Here is a 23,860-nt window from a genome sequence, read left to right as displayed (position 1 = left end):
CCATCAAAGTCGATTTTTGAATTTTTAATTGTTTATTTTTTTCTTGTTACTCAAAAATTTGACAAATTACAATATTTTTAGAAAAAATCATGTTAGTTTTTTTATTTTTCCATTACACATGATCGAAATCAATTTAAATTAGTCTAGTATGACCACCGGACAATTAATAAAGCATATTACAATTTATTTAAATTGTTGCAAACAATGTTAATTAACAAATAGATTACTTCGGACCTTCTTCATAAAAAAAATTGGTTTTTTTGCAGACAAGTTTAAATTTATGTCTAATTTAGTAAAAAACTATTTTACAGTTAAAAATTATCATTAATATTAACAATTATATAAACAATAATCAACTTCCTTTTGTATTTGTAAACATTTTCGTCATTTTTCAAACTTTAAATATTTATATCATATGTACATTCTTTCAAAAACTTAAAAAATTTATTTGCTTAAACAATTACATTTGTTATAAACAAATTTTTCATTTTTAAACAAATAATTAGCTTTTTTCATCAAACAAAATTTTTTCCTTTTTTATATTTACTATCATAAAAAAGAACTCCTTAATGAAATGGGAATACTATAAATTATTCATTTAATTCTAACGAACATTATAAGTTAACAAATATTTAACTTTGTTCTTTTTTCACAGAAAAAATATATTTATTATGAATAAATATATTTTTTAAAAAAAAATTTTTTTTTTTTTTAAAAAAGGAAAAAATTTTGATGATGAAAAAAGCTATTATTTGTTTAAAAATGAAAAATTTGTTTATAACAAATGTAATTGTTTAAGCAAATAAATTTTTTAAGTTTTTGAAAGAATGTACATATGATATAAATATTTAAAGTTTGAAAAATGACGAAAATGTTTACAAATACAAAAGGAAGTTGATTATTGTTTATATAATTGTTAATATTAATGATAATTTTTAACTGTAAAATAGTTTTTTACTAAATTAGACATAAATTTAAACTTGTCTGCAAAAAAACCAATTTTTTTTATGAAGAAGGTCCGAAGTAATCTATTTGTTAATTAACATTGTTTGCAACAATTTAAATAAATTGAATTATGCTTTATTAATTGTCCGGTGGTCATACTAGATTAATTTAAATTGATTTCGATCATGTGTAATGGAAAAATAAAAAAACTAACATGATTTTTTCTAAAAATATTGTAATTTGTCAAATTTTTGAGTAACAAGAAAAAAATAAACAATTAAAAATTCAAAAATCGACTTTGATGGATCTCTTAGTAATTTTAAATCAAGAACATCAACATCCGATAAAATTTGTAGTTTCTAGACAATTTTCAATAGTAAGTTGAAAAAAAATCCCACTGTTCATCGCGCTGGAGTGCGCGAGCGGACGGACAAATTTTACTTATTACACTATATCTTTGGCAAATTGTTTCGGCCCATTTTCAGACTTATATCTTCTTTTAGGGGAATTCCCAAGCTTTCATTTGAGATTATTAAAAAGAAAATAAAAACTACCGAACTTGCACAAAATTGCAAAAAACTATTTATTTTAAAAAATTTTTGCAAAAAAAATTTTTTTTTTATTATATAAATAAAATATTTTAAAAGTACACAAAAAAACCTTTCTAAAACACTACTTACTTTTTTTAATTGAATAATTTAAGTAGAAACTACAAATGTTTAAAGAATGCATGTTCGAGTTGAAGCTGAAATTTCAACCCCCCACCCTTTTGATTGGGGTGGGGGGTTGGACCTTTAAATTGGTGTAGTAACTTGTACCTACTAGGGTAACATATTTCCAAAGTATAAAGGAAATCCAAGAACTTTTTTTTATTTTTGGGGCAGTTCAGGAATAATGCCTCTTATATAGATCTAAATATAATTTATCGAAGTTTCGAGTCAATCTAATAAATTTTTATTTTTAGGTGGTTTTTTCAAAGATGAAAAATTGTCTTCAATGGAATCTACATTTCTTGTAAATGCATTAAATAAAGTAAATTAAAAAATGTTGGTATCACTTTCTATACAATGTTTCTTTGTACTATGCGCGTTCGTCATGTTACCATGGATACTCATAGCATCAAAACAAAGCTGTACTGTTTACACACGTGCAGTCACTACTAGTATAGGCGGTCAATTGCATAGGGTATAACAGTGAATTTTTACTTTTTAAATATTATAAATTAGTTGATAAACGAATTTTTAAACTTTTTTAAACGAATAAAAATAAAAGTGATAAATTCGAAATGAACACCAAAGTAATAGATGAAAATTCTTCAACAAAAACGAGTGATTACAATTTTGATCTTCAATGTGTACGACCGAAAATAAAAGATGTTAATGATAAAAGTGTAATATTAATTGCTAATAGATTCAGACATAGGTTAGAAAATGACAACAAGGATTTGAGAAATGATGGTTTTTACATAAGTTTGAAGCATTTATCAGCAGATAATGTTGTAAATTATTTTCAAAACGAAGAATCAAAATTAAACATTTTAAAAAAATTTAAGAATTTTAGTAAATTAGTAGAAATAACATTTCATGATGTACAATTAGATAAAATTCATCATGTTCAAACAGAGTTAAAAATTACAGCAATTGCAATTATTTTAGAAAATAAAGTAATTTGTAAAACAAAATATCCCTTTAATCGAAAAATTCATAAATTGCTGTTTCAAAGTAAATCATTAAATTATAATTATTTGGCTATTCAAATAATTGCTCAAGGGGGAATTCACAGTACACTTCCACTTTACTTGCCAAAAGTTGATGAAAAGAATATGAAAATTGAAACACAATTTGGAATAGATGATGCTTTTGGAAATTTTCATTCTGGTACTATTCACTATACTGTATCGTCATCTAATCAAGAACAGTATTCTGAAGTTGAGCAAACGTATATTTATCCTATAGTAAATGATCCGAATGATCCTAGTCATAATATATTTTACTTCCGACCAAGTGCTCTAGTTCAAAAGAATGTAGGATATTTATTACTAGACCATTATGCTCTAAAACTTAAAGACATCTTTAGAAAAGAAAATATACAAGAAAAAAATCAGTCAAAGTCTTCAAATATATCAGTATCTGAAAGTAATATGTCATTATTGGGTCTTAGAAATTTTATTCAAGGCAAAAAGTCTGTAGAACTTCAAGAGATGTCAAGAAGCTACATTAATAAAAAACCTGTTCTTTCAATTACTATTCTAAGAGGTGTTGAAGTTCCTGTAAGAGAAGAATCTGCAACGGTTGAACCCTTAATAGAAATTCAATGGGGCGATACTTTTCGATCTACATTACCAGCAGATGGGCCAGCTCCTGTATGGCATCAAGTTCTTTCTTTTCCGGTACTTAAAATTTGCGATCAAAAATATATTGATATACGACTATTTGATCAACATCCAATATGGGGTATGCAGTGGCTCGGAGAATGTAAAATTCCTATTGAGTGTTATGGAGAATATGAAGAATTTGAAAGATGGATTGATTTATCACCTCTCCAAAGTCCATTTTTATCTTTTGGATACGTACAGGTAAAAAAAACCTTCATTAGTTAATTTTTATAGATTTTAAGAACCTCTTCCAATAAAGAAGAATCATGAATCATTTGTGAACCAAACAGATCATATTTGAATTCTAATTTCTCTAAATTTATGATTTTAGAATAAATTTTAAATATTTGAAAGTATGAAATATCACAGATTCTAAATTTTTTAATTATAAAATTATAGATTTAATTATAAAATCAAAATTTAAGAACTTAAAACTTCTTCAAATTAACTAATAATTCAACTTTGTAATATAAATATAAAACATTCAAATCTGCGTCATTTTACGCCGATTCAAAATATCTACTCTTCTGATGACTAATAACTTTTAATTTGAAAGAAATAATATCTAAAATTCTGAATAAAGACGCCTCAAAAGACAAAAAAATATTATTTTTCCAATCAAATATGTAACAAAAACTCAATTTTCTGGTATTTTTTTTAGAATTGAGATTTTTTACAAGTATATTTATCGACATATGCATTTCTTTAGAAAATGCAAGTCATGAAAGTTGAATATAAAAAGTATAAAAATTTTAAAGGTACTGTTATAATTAAAAAATAAGTTTTTTAAAAATATGGGAAAATCTACGGAATCGGTCGATTTCACGTTACTCCTTATTTTTACTGCTTTAATAATACTAATTAATTTTTGTCTAGTTCTGAATCTCATTTTTATGACTTTTAAACTTTATAACTTTTTTGTTTTGAATTTTTTTTACTTTTAATATGGTGGATATCACGTCAAAACTCCACCAAAAAAAAAAATGTTGTCCAATTATTCCCAAATTTTTTTTATGATATGCCCTATAGGTTAGTAATTTATCATATAAATTTTTTTGAATTTTATAAAAAATTGTCCAAGGGGGAGGGGGTAGAAGTTCTGAACTTTTGCGTGACGCGCTCCACTTTGATTATTTCTTATAATTAGAGGGAAAAATTTTAAAAAAAATTAGAATATGGGTTTTTTAGATTTTTTCATGGGCTTTCGAATGGCAAAGTCTATTTTCAAAAATTTTTTATTTTGACATAAATTTTGAAAAAATAAAAATAAATTTTCACTTTTCGCATCTTTGGGTTCATTTTTTCTTTTTCCTTTTATTTTTAAATGAAAGCTGAGCTTTTTTCTGATGAAATACTTGTTTTCCAAAAAACCGTTTTTTTTTTGTTTTCGAGAAATGAATTTTTGAATATAGCGCATCACGTCGTCGCGCCGCAATTTAATTTATAAAACGTTACAATGAACTATTTTCTGCATTTTACAGGGTTGAGACTGACATTAGAACAATATAATGCCTGCATTATAGTTTTTTTTTATTTTTTTAAATTAAAAAAAATATTTATTTTTTTAAATTTTTAACAAAATTTTTTTGCAATTTTATTTTTAATTTAATGCCTGTATTTTATTTTTCTGTTCGCTTTTTTTTACTTTAGAAATGAAAATAAATAAATTGTAGGCATTAAATTAAAAATAAAAGTCTAAAAAAAATTTTTTTTAAATTTTGTTAAAAATTTTAAAAAATAAATATTTTTTTTAATTTAAAAAAATAAAAAAAAACTATAATGCAGGCATTATATTGTTCTAATGTCAGTCTCAACCCTGTAAAATGCAGAAAATAGTTCATTGTAACGTTTTATAAATTAAATTGCGGCGCGACGACGTGATGCGCTATATTCAAAAATTCATTTCTCGAAAACAAAAAAAAACGGTTTTTTGGAAAACAAGTATTTCATCAGAAAAAAGCTCAGCTTTCATTTAAAAATAAAAGGAAAAAGAAAAAATGAACCCAAAGATGCGAAAAGTGAAAATTTATTTTTATTTTTTCAAAATTTATGTCAAAATAAAAAAATTTTTGAAAATAGACTTTGCCATTCGAAAGCCCATGAAAAAATCTAAAAAACCCATATTCTAATTTTTTTAAAAATTTTTTCCTCTAATTATAAGAAATAATCAAAGTGGAGCGCGTCACGCAAAAGTTCAGAACTTCTACCCCCTCCCCCTTGGACAATTTTTTATAAAATTCAAAAAAATTTATATGATAAATTACTAACCTATAGGGCATATCATAAAAAAAATTTGGGAATAATTGGACAACATTTTTTTTTTGGGTGGAGTTTTGACGTGATATCCACCATATGTACAATTATATAAAGCTAAAACTGGCACCCAATTATCCAGCACTCACTTTTAGAAATTAAATTTTAAAGTTTTAAAATCAAACTCAAAATGACTAATTCCTCTAGTACTGAAGAATGCATTACATGTAAATAAAATTTTGTGTTCCATGATTAAAACTAAATAGTAACTGTTCAAAGAACTGTTTTTTTAATATATCAGTAACATAAAGTTTTGGAGATTTTTTCATTTTGTCATGAAAAAAGGAATAACTTGAAACCTTATTACATTGTGTGCTTTTAAAAATAAATATAATATAAAAATATTTTTACCTCTTTGTGTTGAAACGTGAACGACTTTAAATTTTGAGTATTTTTAATAGCACATAGAGATTGAAGAATAGGTTAAATTTGTTTATGTGAACAATAGATATTATTGTCAATAATATTGTTGATAAACGTTAAAAATGTACTTCAAATAAAACATTTAAAAACGTTACACGGAGAAAACTGGAGTGTTAAATTTTAAGTGTTAAAATTTATATAGTCATTCTAATCTTCTTCATAATATTACTAACACTTTACTATATTTTTTCTTTTGTAAAAGTTACACATATTTTATTATTTGTTTTATATTAATATCTGTATTTTTCATGTGATTTTAATGTACTACATTGAAAAAAGGGATAAAATTAAAAAATATACTTGTTATTTTATGAAAAAGTACACTACCGGTCAAAATTGAGAGACCACCCATTTTCAGGCGAATGAAAATCGTTTTAAAACAAAATTTATTGAAACTAACATTTTTTTCTGTTCATTTTTTTAAAGATGATAAAATTTTGAACAGAACAAGATATTTCAGAAGTCGTTTGGCCAATAATTCATTTATATATTTTTAAAAAATCGTCATTCTCAATGTTTTACAAAAATTTGAATAACTTCTAAAATAATGAACGCTTTTTAATGATCTTAAGCTTATTTTAAGGGTCATTTGCTACACTATAAGAATTACTTATAGGCATTAACGTGTAATTTTTTTCTTAAAAAATGCAGGCCATCAAACTTGAACCAAAAAATATAAAAAAATTGAAACATTCTTATTAACAAAAAAATAATTTTTAAAATTCAAACGTATTTTTTTATTAAATTTTCTTAAAACATCTACACCAAATAATGTTTTATATATTTTCTAAAATAGTTTTTAGTACAGAAAAATTGTTCCAAATTTTTTGAATTTTTTTGGTCCAAGTTTGACGGCCTGCACTCTAAATCTGAATCAGTGGAAATTTCGAGACGCATGCTTATTCCCGAAATTTTGTTTGACCAAATAGTTACCCAAGGGGCACACGATAACTAAAAGGCATTAAAATGTTAACATCTACTCAAAACGATAACTTGAAGTTATCAAAAAGAGAAGTGTGCCCGCTGGGTATTTGATATAAAACTACTTAACTTAAAATTCACATAATATGCACATTATTTGACATAAATTTCATTGTACACAAAAACCATTTAACCTTTAAAGTGCTATGCCGGTCTGGCAGACCGCTATTAAAATTTTCTTTGCTTGTAACTTTTTTTCAAAGTATAATAAGAACTTGAACTTTTTAGTAGCTTCATATTTTATGAAAATCTGTTAGGAGACAACTTTTTCAAAAATTTTTATTAGTTAAATTTTGTAATATAAATAAATATTTGAGGTATAGCGGTCTGTGAGACCGGGGTTAGCTTTAAGTGAAAGTATATTCCAGTATATTCCCATGAGTAACGTCTGCGCAACTTGACGCGCAGCTAGTTCTACTGACAGTTCTCATAGACTGCATTTATAAAATAAATAAATGCATAATACAGAAATGACTTTTTTTGTTAAAAAGTAAAAAATATTTATAATAGTTATCTTTTAAAAATTATAAATGACTAAGAAACTGTCAAAAGGGAATAGCGGTCTGACAGACCGGGGTTAGCACTGAGCGTGATTTTTCAACACTTAGCACTTTAAAGGTTAACATAAATATCATTTGTCATAGAATTCATTAAACAGAAATATTATGTTACATAAAACTCAGATAACTTAATTCCCATTTTACATAAAAATCATGTAACATAAATTTCTATTGACATAAAAATCATTAAACATAAATTTCTTTTGACATAAAATTCATTTAGCGTAAATTTTATTTGTTATAAAATTCATTTGACATCAATTTCATTTGTCATAAATGTCATTTAACGTAATTCTCATTTGACATAAATATCATTAGACATAAAATTAGCTTGACATAAATTTCATTTGACGTGAATATTATTTAACATAATAATTATTTAACGTAAAATTAAATTTATATAAATTTCATTTAGCATAAATTCCATTTAACATAATTCTCATTGGGCATAAAATTTACTTGACATAAATTTCATTTGGTATAAATCCCATTTTACATAATTTTCATTTGACATAAAGTTCATTTGTCATAAAAGTCATTTGACATAAATCAGATTTGACATAAAAGTCATTCAACAAAATTCTCATTTGACATAAAAATCATTTTACACAAATAACATTTTACATAACAATATCGGCGCGAATTTTAAAAGTAACCAATTAGATATTATCAACAACATTGTGATTCGATAATTTTGAAATTCGCGCCTATATTTCCATGTCAAATGATCTGTATGTAAAATAAAATCTATGACAACTGAATTTTATGTCAAATGAGAATTATTTGTAATGAGTTATCCGTCAAATGAAATTTATATCAAGTGAACTTTATGTCAAATGAAAATGATCCCTGTCGAAAATGTGACCAACAATAGAAGGTTTAATAAGTGTTTGAAAATAGTTTTATTCTAGTTAAACACAGAATGCACTATCTTGAAACACACTTATACGATTACACACAGTATGAACACAATTTAAGCATAGAATTCGTAGTTTGAAAATGGTTCATACAATACTATTAAAACACATTTCCAACATTCAGTAAGAACACTCATTAAACACTTTTCTGACATACATAACAGGGTTCATACAGTGTTTTGAGAACATTAAGTTCACTGACTAATGAAATAAGTGTTTATGAAACACTGAAACGTTCCAATATACACGCATCAAACACATTTATTGTGTTCTTAAACACGCAATTCACATGCAATAAACATTTTATAAAACACTATTTAAACGCTCTTTGTTCCAATTTTTTCGACAGGGATGTAAAATGGGATTTATAACAAATGAAATTTATGTCAAGTAAATTTTATGCCAAATGAGAATTATGTTAAATGGAATTTATGCTAAATGAAATTTATATAAATTTAATTTTACGTTAAATAATAATTATGTTAAATGACATTCACGTCAAATGAAATTTATGTCAAGCTAATTTTATGTCTAATGATATTTATGTCAAATGAGAATTACGTTAAATGACATTTATGCCAAATGAAATTGATGCCAAACGAATTTTGTAACAAATAAAATTTACGTTAAATGAATTTTATGTCAAAAGAAATTCATGTTAAATGATTTTTATGTCAATAGAAATTTATGTTACATAATTTTTATGTCAAATGGGAATTAAGTTATCTGAGTTTTATGTAACATAATATTTCTGTTTAATGAATTCTTTGACAAATGATATTTATGTTAAATGGTTTTTGTGTACAATGAAATTTATGTCAAATAATGTGCATATTATGTGAATTTTAAGTTAAGTAGTTTTATATCAAATAACTATTTGGTCAAACAAAATTTCGGGAATAAGCATGCGTCTCGAAATTTAACTGATTTTAATTCAGTGGCCCAGTTTTCTTTTATTCACCAGTGGGATTTCACTGAGAATCAGTAAAAGCCACTGATTGTCAGTGAAATTCCACTAATTCATCAAAGAAAACTGGGTCACTGAATTGAAATCAGTGAAATTTTCACTGATTCAGATTTAGAGTGTGCATTTTCTAAGAAAAAAATTACACGTTAATGCCTATAAGTAATTCTTATAGTGTTGCAAATGACCTTTGAAATAAGCTTAAGATCATTAAGAAGCGTTCATTATTTTAGAAGTTATTCAAATTTTTGTAAGACATTGAAAATGACGATTTTTTAAAAATATCTAAATAAAATATTGGCCAAATGACTTCTAAAAGATCTTGTTCTTTTCAAAATTTTATCATCTTTCAAAAAATAAAAATATTTTAGTTTCCATACATTTTATGTTTTAAAATGTTTTTCAATCACCTGAAAATGGTTGATCTCTCAATTTTGACAGGTAGTGTATATTCTAATTACAATAAATAATTATATATGTATAAAACTTACAAATCAGTTTCATTAATCCAACTGTTGTGTGATTTATCAAAACCTAACCATTTTACAAACACCTTTCTACTTCGTTTTGAGTATTTTCTCAATTAAATATATATTAGAATATTTGACTTCAGTAAGTTCTTTTTCATAAAACCCACCAATTACTGGATTTCCCTGATAATCCTCAAGTTGGTACGTTAATGGTTTAGCATTTTTTACATGAGTTACATTAAATATTTCAGTAGTCCAATTTGGTGTATAACCTTTCTCAAACAAATATTTAAATTTGCTTATACGCACTTTATCATATTATATCGAGGAATAAATTACGATTTACAAATTCATCGATTTTTCGAACAGCCGTAGCCGCTTTTGTGATTCGCACTGCGTATAATTGGCAGAACTTCGTCAATCTACAAATCGCTATAGTTACAAAGGGACCTAAAGTGATCCAGATGTACAATCGCAAAAAGTCGATCACCCACTAAGATCGGATTCAATTCACCAACTTTTTTTCCGGCCCTATGCTTACACGGTGTGCCTGAACCAACTTTAAATCACAACTTTTTTTACTTCAAATTTTTTTCTTGCATTCGATTCGATTATGTCGATTTGATAATGAAAACAAGTCGATTAATAAAATAATTTTTCTTAAAAATGTTATGGAAAAAAGAAGTATTGCAAATGAACTAAAAATAAGAGTTTTTATCTTTAAATATATAAAGAAATCCAGTGTTTACATATCGTAAAATACGAAATATCGAAAAATCCAAGCGATCTTCCTGCTTTGCTACAAAACTCACTGACATGAAAAAATATGGCGTGGATTTTAGGAGTGATTGGGATGTTCAAATCACAATAACTTCTTTGAAACGCAGAAATACATTCTAAATAATTCGGTTTTAAAATCGAAGAAAATCATGAATTTACAACAGATCGAAAATCTTCAAAACATTTAACGTACTTTAAGCAACCAATGTTACATACGCATGTTACACATTGTACTGTAGTCTCCACGTTTTTGTAATTCATTTTTTGAAGCAGTGCACCATGTACAAGAAAAACTACTGGCGTGTGACATAATTCCCGCTAAAATGTTAGCAAGTTTTAAATCGGTAGCTATGGTTGCTCTTAAATTTTGAATATTCAGAAATGACCACAATAATGAAACATTTTTATAGTTTTTTTGTGTATGTGCAATTATTCCTAGCAGTAGCAATTTTTTTACACCTGAGTCCGTAAAATTCTTCACCACTGGACCATCAGTATATTCCTGTCTACATTTTATATTTTCAATCTCTGATTTGTTAGCAATTAATTTTTGGATAACAATTAGACACGAGGTTATATCACAATTTATAAATTAAACACAATTTATAAATGAAACAATTTATTTATTAAGGTCGAGTTAATTAAAATAATTATAAAATTGAGAAAATAAACTACAGCTAGCTGCCATCACATAAATATATAATATTCTTTAGGACTGAGTTTCGACACGACCGACTCATCCTATTTCTAATTTCTCTCTAACATTCATTCCTTTTATTTTGGCGCTATTCACTTTCCCCTTATCAATATATTTGCGCGCTTTCCCAAACAACCAATAGAAAAATTAGATTTTCCCTCCAAATAAAAATAATAAACAGAACAAACAAATAATATTGCCAACATTCGGCCATCCTAAAATTTGTTGGTCCTCCAACATAAAAAAAAAAAAAATTAAAAATTTTACTTTAACCCTTTAAAGCCGGGACGGACACTTTTTTTGAATTATTTTCAACGTTAATTATTTTGGTTATTAGACATGTAGAAAATTTTCGGAATAACATTTTCTGACGTATTTTTTATCGCTCTTTCAGAATCTGTCATCAAAATTGCAAAAAACAAAAATTCCTAAAAGTTATGGCCATTTTTTTGGAAAAAAATCCAAATTATTGACATTTTGGATTAAAAAATGATTTTTTTTTCATGTTAGCAGTAACCAGAAAAATTCTTTATCATAAAATATCGCGTCCACAATATCCAAGCATCAAAGTTGTGGACCATACAATTAAAAATTTCAAGATGGCGGATCCAAAATGGCGACAAAAGAATTTTTTTCCCCCAAAATTGACACCCTGTGGACTTTTTTTTAATTCTTCTTTTATCTTCAAGACAAATAATATTTGAATGTTTTTTGGGTCGCTGATTACGAATATGATGTCAGTTTTCAAAAATTCAAAATGGCGGATCCAATATGGCGGACGAAATTCTAAAAAATTATCAAATTCACTTGAAACTTGTTACTCGGGGGTTTTTGGGGTCGCTGATTACGAATATGGTGTCAGTTTTCAAAAATTTAAAATGGCGGATCCAACATGGCGGCTATTTTTGTAAAATTTATCGGATTTGCGTAAAACCTGTTGCTCGGGGGTTTTTTGGGGTCGCTGAAAATGAATATGAAGTCAGATTTTAAAAATTCAATATTTCGAATTCAATATGGTAGTGAAAATTTCAGAGAAAGATTAGATTGTTTTAAAAGTTTATACGTTCTTTAGCCATTAAAAATATTTCAATGTTGTCCGACTCAAACCACGAGGAGGTAAACGTACAGTCAAGAGTCTTCCTTTTTTGTACTTTTTTAATATTTTTTGTATTTTTTTGTACTTTTTGTATTTTTTGTATTTTTTTGTATTTTTTTTGTATTTTTTTGTATATTTTTGTATTTTTTTGTATTTTTTTTGTTTTTTCATATAAGTTAGACAGGAACACAATCATTTAATTTGCATGCTTTTTTTAAAAACATACTTTTCAAAAACACGAGCCACATTTTTCACAAAATTTTTAATATTCATATCAGTTAGAGAGAAACGCAATCATCTAATTTGTATGGGTTTTTTTAAAACATACTTTACAAACAAGTTGTTCATTTCATGATCATTAAGCTTCCTCAATATAATATATACCAATTGTTTAATTTTTTATTTTAGAATAATTATTTTAAAGTGTTAAGATAAAATGTCAAAACATACACACACACACATCCATACACACATACATCCGGACATTTGTTTCTTTCGACGAATTATATATACTACACTTGAAAATTTGTAAAAATAATTGGTTCTAAAAAATTCGGAAATCGACATCACTATAAGGCTTCCTTTATGAGGAAGCAAAATATGAGCCACATTTTTCACAAAATAGTTGTGTTCTTGTTGGACACTTGTCGCCACTACAATTTCTTTTTTTTTTCATGTGTCATCAATTCATGTGATTTCCAACGTGAGGAAGATTGAGCTAAATAATTTTCTGCAATTTGCATTGCAAATTCTTTTGCACTTGATTTTTTGCCCTCCAACTGTGCAGCATTAAAAATTATTACTGCGTTAGTAATGGAGGACTGAATCAATCTCATCAGTACTGGCCATGTCCATTTTTTACTTCTTAGTGAAGGTAAAAGTTTACTACAGTACTGATCATGGATATCAACTCCTCCCATGAATCTATTGTACAGAGCAAATGCTGCTGGCATTGGTATTTCAACCCTATCTTTTTTGTCTTTAGAGTAACGCTTAACGCTTTTCAGTGGACTATCTCCTACAGCTGTTGAAAGCATTGATACAATTTTAGAGTCCATAATCGTAATATAATTTACTCCGCTATTTGTATCATGCTTCAAGCAGTGAGTGCCTCTAGATGATTTTACATCGATGGTGTTCTTTTCCTTTACCCTATCTTGTCTCACTGTGCCAGTTGCAACTACACCAACTTTTTTTAGATGGACTATCAAATCGGGGTTGCAGAAGAAATTGTCAAAATAAATATGATAATTATCTAACTTTTTGGGAATAGTATTAAGCAGTAGATCTTGCCCCATATTCAGAACAACTCGGCTTCCCAAAGCACAGGAATTTAAATTACTGGAATTTTTGCCATTTTTTCCGCAATAAATGTCAGTTTTAAATAAAAAGCCATCGGCGCCGCACAAACCCCACATTTTTACTCCGAATCTGACTGGTTTGTTTCGAATATATTGCTTTATATTCAAACGACCGTAAAATTTAACCATCATTTCATCGACGGATAGTGCTGTTTCGAAAAAACCAAAGGATGTAATTGTTTTTGCAAACAAATCCAAAATAGCTCGAACTCGCCAGGCTGCGTCATTAGGATTTTTATCTTTAACTTTAGAGCACTTCAAGTTTGTTTTGATGTGTAAAAATCGATCACGAGACATTGTTGAACTAACTATAGGACATTCAAGTAGCAAACTTTTCGACCAATAATCTCTCTCTGATGTCCTTGTGTTAAAAGTAGTCAAAATTACTATTCCTAAGAATGCGTTTAGCTCCTTCAATGTAATATGCAGACCATTTTCGCATGAGGCAGCAATAATATAATTTTTCATTTCATTGGAAAAAAAGTTTCAAAAAGTTCTACTGGAGTACTGTTACAGATCTTTTTCTTTTGTGCATCTGTTAGAAGATGCTGATTTTCCCGTACACGATTATCAGTCTTTTCCCCAGAGACCCAGTTATATTCGTGATCTTGTTCCAGTTTTTTTTTGTGTACTAGAGTAACTTTCATAAACTGTCCTGTAAGACAGAATCGCATTATCACTTGGAGATAAGTCAACTTCACTCTCATCATCACTGCCGTCTTCAGATTCAACATCTGAACTCATTGAATCTGGTAAAAGTACTAGATCAATATGCGTGTCACTCTCAAAGAGCTCAGTTGACTCAGATTGTACAACTTTAGATGATGAGGTTGCATTAGAACGCCTTTTTTTAGATGGCATTTTCAATTACTTGAAATTAATAGTAACATGATATAAAATAAATAAGGATTCAAATAATAATTAAAAATACTCACCAAAAAAATGGAATACCCGATGTGCTTACCAATGAGAATGGAACTCAATTCAAAAAAACAAGTTATCCAGGAAATGCCAAAGAAAGTATAATTCAATAAAAGAACAAACAATCCAGTTGTGGAAGAACTGATATTTGGTGGATGTTGTAAAAAAGTTAAAAATAAATATAATAAAATCATGCTGAATAATAGTCAATCCAATGCAGCTGTATGAGAAACCATGTCTTTCTGCTGTTGTTAATAAAGTAAGAAACAATATGTGACCGTCTGAGAACAGGGACATTATGAACAAACTCAAATTTTTTTAAGTGAAAATATTTTATTTGTTTAAAAAATTAAATTTTTTTTTACCATAAGGTTCCTTTTCTCAGAAGGGGTCACATATACTTTCTAAAGGAAATGGAATTCAATGTTATTGTAAAACAACTGACTGCAAAGACTAACTAATAGACAATTCATTCAGCTAAATGAATGAAGTAAGAAATTATCCACCATTTTGAATTTTTAAAATCTGACTTCATATTCATTTTCAGCGACCCCAAAAAAACCCCGAGCAACATGTTTTACGCAAATCCGATAAATTTTACAAAAATAGCCGCCATGTTGGATCCGCCATTTTAAATTTTTGAAAACTGACATCATATTCGTAATCAGCGACCCCAAAAACCCCCGAGTAACAAGTTTCAAGTGAATTTGATAACTTTTTAGAATTTCGTCCGCCATATTGCATCCGCCATTTTGAATTTTTGAAAACTGACTTCATATTCGTAATCAGCGACCCCAAAAACCCCCGAGTAACAAGTTTCAAGTGAATTTGATAATTTTTTAGAAATTCGGCCGCCATATTGGATCCGCCATTTTGAATTTTTGAAAACTGACATCATATTCGTAATCAGCGACCCCAAAAACCCCCGAGTAACAAGTTTTAAGTGAATTTGATAATTTTTTAGAATTTCGTCCGCCATATTGGATCCGCCATTTTGAATTTTTGAAAACTGACATCATATTCGTAATCAGCGACCCAAAAAACATTCAGATATTATTTGTCTTGAAGATAAAAGAAGAATTAAAAAAAAAGTCCACAGGGTGTCAATTTTGGAAAAAAAAAATTCTTTTGTCGCCATTTTGGATCCGCCATCTTGAAATTTTTAATTGTATGGTCCACAACTTTGATGCTTAGATATTGTGTACGCGATATTTTATGATAAAGAATTTTTCTGGTTACTGCTAACATGAAAAAAAAATCATTTTTTAATCCAAAATGTCAATAATTTGGATTTTTTTCCAAAAAAATGGCCATAACTTTTAGGAATTTTTGTTTTTTGCAATTTTGATGACAGATTCTGAAAGAGCGATAAAAAATACGTCAGAAAATGTTATTCCGAAAATTTTCTACATGTCTAATAACCAAAATAATTAACGTTGAAAATGATTCAAAAAAAGTGTCCGTCCCGGCGTTAAAGGGTTAACTCATAATCCTTCAAATAATTCGAAGTACAATGTTTTCTCTTACCTCTTCTAAGCTCTGGTTCACTCTTTTCTGCATTCTCTGATTCACTCTGTTCCTGATTGAAATTTACATTTATATTTACTTCATCTAACGGTTGCCTATTCATATAAACTCCTTCATTCTCAATATCATACAATTCTTCTTGATCTTCCACACATTCCTCATTCTCATTATGAAAATTTCCCCCACTCCAAAGCTTCAACTGACTCACATGTACTGCAGTTTCATAATTTCGATCTCTAAATTCATTTAATTTTTTAACTCGATAAGTATCACTTGGTTCACATTTAAAAATAACAAACGGTCCTGTGAAAGATGGTTGAAGCTTTGTAGAGGAACCTGTACATTCCGTATTTCGCTTGACAAAAACTATATCTCCCACATTATACTTTACATTCATGTTTTTATTCGCATCATAACGATTTTTTTACTTCAATTGTTCTTCAAGAATATTTTCCCTTATGACCTTTTGTACTTCAGTAGAAGGCGTGTATTTTTCATTATCATTAGTAATCAATCTAAGTTCACCCTCATTAAATCTAGGATTATAACCCAAAAGTGATTCAAACGGAGTTTTACCCGAAGCTTTATTTATTGACGAATTTAAATCTCTCTCAATTTCTTTAAGTTTTCGATCCCAATCATTTTGTTCATCAGACTGCGTAGCAATTTTCATAATTGGAAGAATTGTTTGATTCAATCTTTCAATTAGTCCATTTGCTTGAGGATGACGACTCGAATTAAGTGTACGAATAATACCGTGATTAGAACAAAACCTTTGAAATAATTCAGATGTAAAACACGTCCCCCTATCACTAATTAATCTTCGCGGAGCTCCAAATCGATTAACTAATTCTTCTGCTTTAGCTACTGTCACTTTTGCAGTTACATTCCTAACAGGGAAAAGCGTAATGAATTTTGTTAAATTGTCGATAAAACCCAGAACATAATTATTGTGACGAGGTGTCGAAGGAAAGGGACCAACATGGTCACAATGTACAACATCAAATGGTCTACGACCAGGAGGTATGGGATGTAATTCCCCCTCCTTTCTTCCCGTCTTTCTTTTCGCCAAAATACATTCAAGACAGTTTCTAATATGCATTTTAATATACCTTCGCATATACGGAAAATAATAAAAATTCTTTATTCGATTTATTGTTTTATCCACCCCCAAGTGACTGTACAAATCATGATAACGAATCGCGATAGATTTTCTCATTACTTTTGGCACATAATACAAATCAATTAACGAATTATCAACAACTTGTTGTTTATACACTAACCCTTCTTTTAAAACCAAACTTTTTACCTCATCACTTTCCAAATTAGTTCGCTCAATTTCAGGTTTTCTCAAAATATCAATAATTTCCTTTAATTTCTGGTCACTTCTTTGAAACATGAGAATTTCTTCTTCTCGCGTTTCAATAACCATTATTTTCTCGACTTTTTCATCCACAGGAGCACGTGAGAGTGCGTCCACATGTTTCATATTTTCACCCGGAACATGCTTAATTTCAAAACTAAATTCTGCTATTTCACTAATCCAACGCGCGATCTGAGAGCTTTGTGTTCTCCATGCGTTTATATTTACTAGAAAACGACAATCAGTACAAATAGTAAAAGGAATTCCAATTAAAAGGGGACGAAGTCTTCTCAGTGCCCAAGCAATAACCAATAATTCAAGTCGAGACGAATGATATTTTGATTCTACTCCAGTGGTCTTTCGACTAATTGCATACACCATCTGTTTTTTATCTCCCGCAACATCCGCTTGAAAAAGAATTGCACCCAAGCCCACAGAAGAAGCATCTGTATGCAACTCTGTAATTTCAGCCTTTGGATTATATAATTTTAGAACAGGTTTAGCGAGTAAAGCACCTTTCAATGATTCAAATGCTTGTTGTTGACACTCTGACCACTTAAACGGTTCCTCATCCTTCAACAAATTAGTAATAGGTGCAGCAATCTTCGAAAAACCTACTATAAATCTCCGAAAAAAACTTACTAAACCAATAAATCGTCTTATTTCATGCTTATTGCTTGGTTCTGGGAAATCTCTAATCGCTTCTATTTTTCTATCTCCCGGATAAAGTTTTCCCTCTCCCAAAATATATCCCAAATATTCAATTTGTCTCATACCGAAGCTACATTTTTTTAAATTTAATGTTAATCTCACGATTTTTAATTGCTCTAACACCTCCTTTAAATTATCCATTAATTCAGGCCATGATTTCGCATACAAACATATGTCATCGAAAAACATAAAGGCTAAACCTTTCCGTTTAACATTTCCCAAAACCCGATCCATTAATTTCGAAAAATACATCGGCGCATTAACCAACCCAAACATAGCCCTCTCAAATTGACCTGTTTGCGTTTCCGTTATGAAAGCTGTCAATTCTTTCGATTTTTCACTTAAAGGCATTTGTAGATAACCTAACGCCAGATCTAATTTAATAAAAATTTTCGCGCCATGCAATTTTTCTAATAACTCTTCTATACTCGGAATTGGAAAATAAAATCTTTTGGTATTTTTATTAACGAATCTATAATCTGTGACCATTCTAGGTTTACCTTCTGAATATCGAACAATAAATGCTGGACTTACTGTGTCCGCTTTTGTATCTTTAATTATTCCTGCTTTTCTGTATTGAAAAATTATTTTATCTAACTCATTGCGATCATTAACATTCAGCCTATACGGTTTAATATAATGAGGTTGTGTACCTTCATTCAATTCAATTTCCATTTCAAAATCTTGCGCGCAACCAATTTGAAAAACGTCATCTGCAATACACATTTTATATTCATTGAGAATTTCTAATATTTCGTTTCTTTGCTCTCTTGTTACTGAATTATCAGTTACCACTTCCTCCTCTTCAATTTGCGTCTCTCTCCCTATGCGCGTCGGTGCTTCCTCAACCACAAGAACTTTATTCCCCACTTTATCACCCAATTTTAGGTGCACGCCTTCTTCCCCCAAATTCATGACTGGCCAAGTCATATCACCTATGTTAGATTTTACATTAATAAAACTCACAACTCCCGTTTCTACTTCTACTTCTTCTGAACTGCGAACCCTCGAAAGATCATTATTATTTTCAAAAATATCCTCTTTAACATTAATAAAAATTAACTCATTACCTGTACGAGTATAAGATATATCTGGAGCATCCGTGAAAGGTCTCCCCAAAATTACCTCATAATCTTGTGCAGTATCGGGCACTACTCTAAATTCTACCATTTTTGGCACTAAATTATTCAACACTACTTTTTCTTTTACTACACCTGGAGAACACACTTCACTAGATCCAAATCCCCCGAGTTTTGATTTTAATGGAATTAATTCAAAATTTTCATTTAAAACTGTGGAAGCCCTCATCGTGCACATTGAAGCTCCCATATCTATCTGAGCTGTCAAATTTGAATTCCCGACCTGAAGTTGTCGAACAAATTTTGAAAATGATTTATCGTTTATTAAACTCGAAACTAAATTTATTTCCCCACTAGGCTGAATATTTTTCGACTCTTTATTTTGATTACATTTAGTCGCTATGTGACCTGGCTTTTTACAAATATAACAAATAATTTCAGGTCTGGGTTTAGGACAATCACGTATAATATGGGTACTTGACCCGCAACGATAACATTTTCTTTCCATCTTACCTTGATTCGACGCTGAACTTACAGACGGCTCGGAACGCTCCGAACTTTTCGGTGATTCTCTTCTCCTGTCGCTCGATGAGTATTCACTTGACTGTGTTCTCCCTGAAGTTTCTGCTCCCACTTTACTCGCAGCAATCCTGAGTCGTCGACGACTATCCACTGATTCGAAATGTAATAACTCCTGGAGAATTTAATCTGTAGACTCAAATTTTTGCACTAATAAATGACTCGCAGCTTCCCTCGACCAAAGACCTGCAGCAATCTCATCTCTAGTTTCCTTGACAGATAAATTTAGTTCTGAACACAACCATGCCTTGTCGTGGAAATAGTCCAAAATTGATTCCCGCCGATCCTGCTCTCGTGCCATCATATTTTTCAACTGCTCTGTCTTGCTTTGAGCAATCAAAAAGTTTGCTTTAAACGACACGATGAATGCGTTATAATCCTTTATAGCCTCTGTTTTTGTGAGAAACCATTTTAGCGCTGAATCTCGCATTTTCGATTTAATTATACTGAACGCCACCGCATCATTCCAATTATGCACCGTCTTCGTATTCTGAAATTCCTCAATCCATGCTTTCGCCTGCTGGGGATCCTCATCACCATGAAACTCAATAATAATACTACGAGGATCAGCAAAAATTTGTTGTACTGCCGGTAGCCCGCCAACGTTTCCCATATTTGCATGCTGCGTTTGCATGGACAATTGAAAATCTTGCAAAGTACTATTCAAAAGTAGTAACGCACTTGCCATCAGATCTTGGGTATTGGCTGCCGATGCACCCATTGGAGCACTGTTACTAGTGAGTTCTTTTTGTAACGTTTCCATTTGTAGCCTATTTTCCGCCAAGACTCGTTCATACTCTGTCTTATCCTCTCTTCGCCTCATCTTTTGTCTTTCCACCTCGTGTGCTAACGCTTCAGCTCTTTCTCTCTCCGACATCTTTTCACTATAACCACTTCTCAGAAGAATGGATTTCTGAAACTTGTCGAATTCTTCCGCCATTAACGTCCTTATCACATTGCACGTGTTTTCAACTTATTCTTAAAACACTTACACAAACCACATAGGAGCATATAAAGAAAAACAATTATTTTCTGAGTACACCTCAATTATTTTTCCGGTTTTTGCAGAACTTTGCTTTTTAATATCCCACTTCTGAATTCTTGTTAGCAATTAATTTTTGGATAACAATTAGACACGAGGTTATATCACAATTTATAAATTAAACACAATTTATAAATGAAACAATTTATTTATTAAGGTCGAGTTAATTAAAATAATTATAAAATTGAGAAAATAAACTACAGCTAGCTGCCATCACATAAATATATAATATTCTTTAGGACTGAGTTTCGACACGACCGACTCATCCTATCTCTAATTTCTCTCTAACATTCATTCCTTTTATTTTGGCGCTATTCACTTTCCCCTTATCAATATATTTGCGCGCATTCCCAAACAACCAATAGAAAAATTAGATTTTCCCTCCAAATAAAAATAATAAACAGAACAAACAAATAATATTGCCAACAGATTCAATGATCGCAGACGACTGTATCGAAAGACAAACTCTTAAAAATACTCCGCCTCCATCTATACCAATCTTTAAATACACTTCATTAACTTTCCTTTTCTCTTTAACAAAATCAATCAATTCGTTTACATTATTGCAAAAAACTAAAATTTCTGATGCAGTTGTAATTTGATTATTCTTGGATTTGGTCACGTTACATTTTTCTTTTAAATTTGGTTCAAACAGCTTTCTGTTATTTGTAGCTACACGAAAGTAATTCTGTGTACTGTAAAAAAGTTGAAAGGTCACAATCTGTTCCAATTCTCGAAATATCTTCAGCAGAAAGTTTTTCTTTTTTTAAATTTCGATTCTTGGTCAATATTCAAAGAAATTTTTAATGACTTTCCATGTTTTTGAGATAAAGCAATTGTATCTTTACCTAGATGAGAGAGGAAAATATTTCAATACATTTCACTTAATTATTAAGTTTTTATATTAAATTTTACCTGATTAATTTTCTTCAGAATTAATTCTCTTTTTTGTACTTGAAATATCTTTAATTAAATGAAAAACTAAGTGTTCTTTTTCCTTTGTAAATAAATAATTTATAATATGCTTCTCCAAATTCTCTATACAACAAAAATGTGATTTTCCTACAAATATTTCTAATCGGCACTTAGCGCAATAATTTTTCTTCTTTTTTTGTTATTGGTTTATTTTTTTCGAAGTTAATGTGCCCCGGTTTTCTCACTAAATTACAACTACATAATTTGTCTTCGGTGCTCCTGGTATTACAACATTGTAATCCAAATTGGGAACAATCGGGTATTTTTAAATACGCTTCATATTTCTTATCTTTGAGCGAACTATAAACAAGAATTTTGCAAGAATTACAAATAACAGTAGGAACACTAGTATCTTCTACATCGAAAGTCACAAGTTTTTTCACTCGATCCTTTAAAGCATCATTAATTTCTATCATTTTCTCCTTTTTCTTTAAACAGAAAAAACAAATTTTTTTTCGGTTTTCATCATGTGAACCAGCATCTTTTGAATTTGAAAACATGTTGTCCTGGGAAAACTCAAACTTTCTGACGTAAAAATGGAAGAATACAAATTTTTCCATCTTTCTTTTGTCTAATATGTGCCTAACGTAACGAAATATAGGTAAATTTTGAAAAAATGTTAATTTGGAAGCTTTTTGCTTCAAAAATGTTAATGTTTTAAACACATGATCTGCAAAATAGAAATAATTTTTTTTTATTTTTCCTTTGATGTTGGTAAAAATTTTATAAATAATTTTACTCATAGAAAATATTATATTAATAAATTTATTCAAATACCATTTATTTATTACATTTATTTTTTAAAAAATTGATTTTTTGACAAAAAAAACATTTTTTTTATAAACTGTTTGATGAATTTTGCTAAAAATTATTTTACACGCTATCCTTGAGTTCCTGAATTGAATGCAAGAAAAAAATTTGAAGTAAAAAAAGCTGTTATTTACAGTTGGTTCAGGCACACCGTGCTTAGCAAACAAGCATTCAATGCAGAAAGCTGTGTCTTTTTACGTAACTTCGTAATTTAGGAAAATAGTAAACCTCACTTATTCGTGCAACGGTTCGGTCTATTCCGAAGTGACTTGACAAATCGTGACTCTTAATAACCAACGCTTTCCTCATCGCGCGTGGAACTACGTATAATTCCCTGTCATCAACTCTAATTTTGACGAGTGGTAATTTCGATCCACTTCTATCGTGCTACGACTTATCGCATATATTAAACGTAGCGTTCCATTACTATCAGCCTGAAATAGCAAGGCACCTAAACTATTGGTGCACGCGTCAGTGTGTAACTCCGTGTGGCTGGCTTTGCGGTAGTAACTTAATACCGAAGAAGAGCTTATCAGTCACCTGATTTTTTTTAATGCTTCGTCTCGTACTAACGTTCAGTCAAATTTTTCGTCTTTTCTAAAGAGTTCGATTAATAGGCGCAGCTATCTTCACGAAAACTGTCCAATCCGTAAAAACTTCTCGCCTGATGCACGGTTTTTAGAGTAGGGAATTCGGTAATGGCTTGCAACTTTCTCGCTCCGGGAATAAGGCCATCCTTACCGAATATATGTATACTCCAAATAATCGACCTGATCTACTCCGAATTTACATTTCTTCAAATTGAGGGTCAATCCCGAGTCTTTCTCTATTAACCGAGTTCCGTCATGTCCAAAACGACTCACATTCGGTAATCGTTGATAAGTATCAGTAATACTAAGAGGTAAGTCCTCAGCTAAATCGTATTTAGTTATCTCTTTCCTATTGGGTTTAATTTCTGGTACGTTCTCGTTA

The 23,860-nt window shown here is 29.5% G+C and overlaps 2 protein-coding genes and 1 long non-coding RNA gene across 3 annotated transcripts; 1 reads left to right on the top strand and 2 right to left on the bottom strand.

Moving 5' to 3' along the window:
• Positions 1-2,230: 2,230 nt before the first annotated feature.
• On the top strand, positions 2,231-3,544 carry LOC122510084. Its single transcript, XM_043624493.1, has 2 exons — positions 2,231-2,414; positions 2,544-3,544. The coding sequence occupies exons 1-2, from the start codon at positions 2,231-2,233 to the stop codon at positions 3,542-3,544; spliced, it is 1,185 nt and encodes a 394-aa protein (XP_043480428.1).
• Positions 3,545-13,173: 9,629 nt separating this feature from the next.
• On the bottom strand, positions 13,174-14,178 carry LOC122510083 (piggyBac transposable element-derived protein 3-like). The gene has a single exon (XM_043624492.1). It carries the CDS (start codon positions 14,176-14,178, stop codon positions 13,174-13,176), a length of 1,005 nt encoding a protein of 334 aa, XP_043480427.1.
• Positions 14,179-21,137: 6,959 nt separating this feature from the next.
• On the bottom strand, positions 21,138-23,332 carry LOC122510077. The gene is made up of 3 exons (XR_006302415.1): positions 23,023-23,332; positions 22,019-22,748; positions 21,138-21,951 (listed from the first exon to the last, which is right to left on the bottom strand). It is a non-coding gene; the product is annotated as an uncharacterized LOC122510077 (long non-coding RNA).
• Between the last annotated feature and the right edge of the window lie 528 nt (positions 23,333-23,860).

This window comes from Leptopilina heterotoma, unplaced genomic scaffold, assembly GCF_015476425.1.
Source record: "Leptopilina heterotoma isolate Lh14 unplaced genomic scaffold, ASM1547642v1 Lhet_66, whole genome shotgun sequence".
Classification (NCBI taxonomy): Eukaryota; Metazoa; Arthropoda; class Insecta; order Hymenoptera; family Figitidae; genus Leptopilina; species Leptopilina heterotoma.
Note: the sequence above shows the minus strand (reverse complement) of the source record. Positions and strands in the feature narration are given on the sequence as shown.

What these genes read in the sequence shown, in the direction of transcription:
- LOC122510084 (XM_043624493.1), top strand. Translation starts at nt 2,231, where the DNA reads ATGAACACCAAAGTAATAGATGAAAATTCTTCAACAAAAACGAGTGAT. An exon ending in AAATGATGGTTTTTACATAA is followed by an intron (nt 2,415 to 2,543) that starts GTTTGAAGCATT and finishes ATGTACAATTAG; the next exon opens with ATAAAATTCATCATGTTCAA.
- LOC122510083 (XM_043624492.1), bottom strand. Translation starts at nt 14,178, where the DNA reads ATGTCTCGTGATCGATTTTTACACATCAAAACAAACTTGAAGTGCTCT.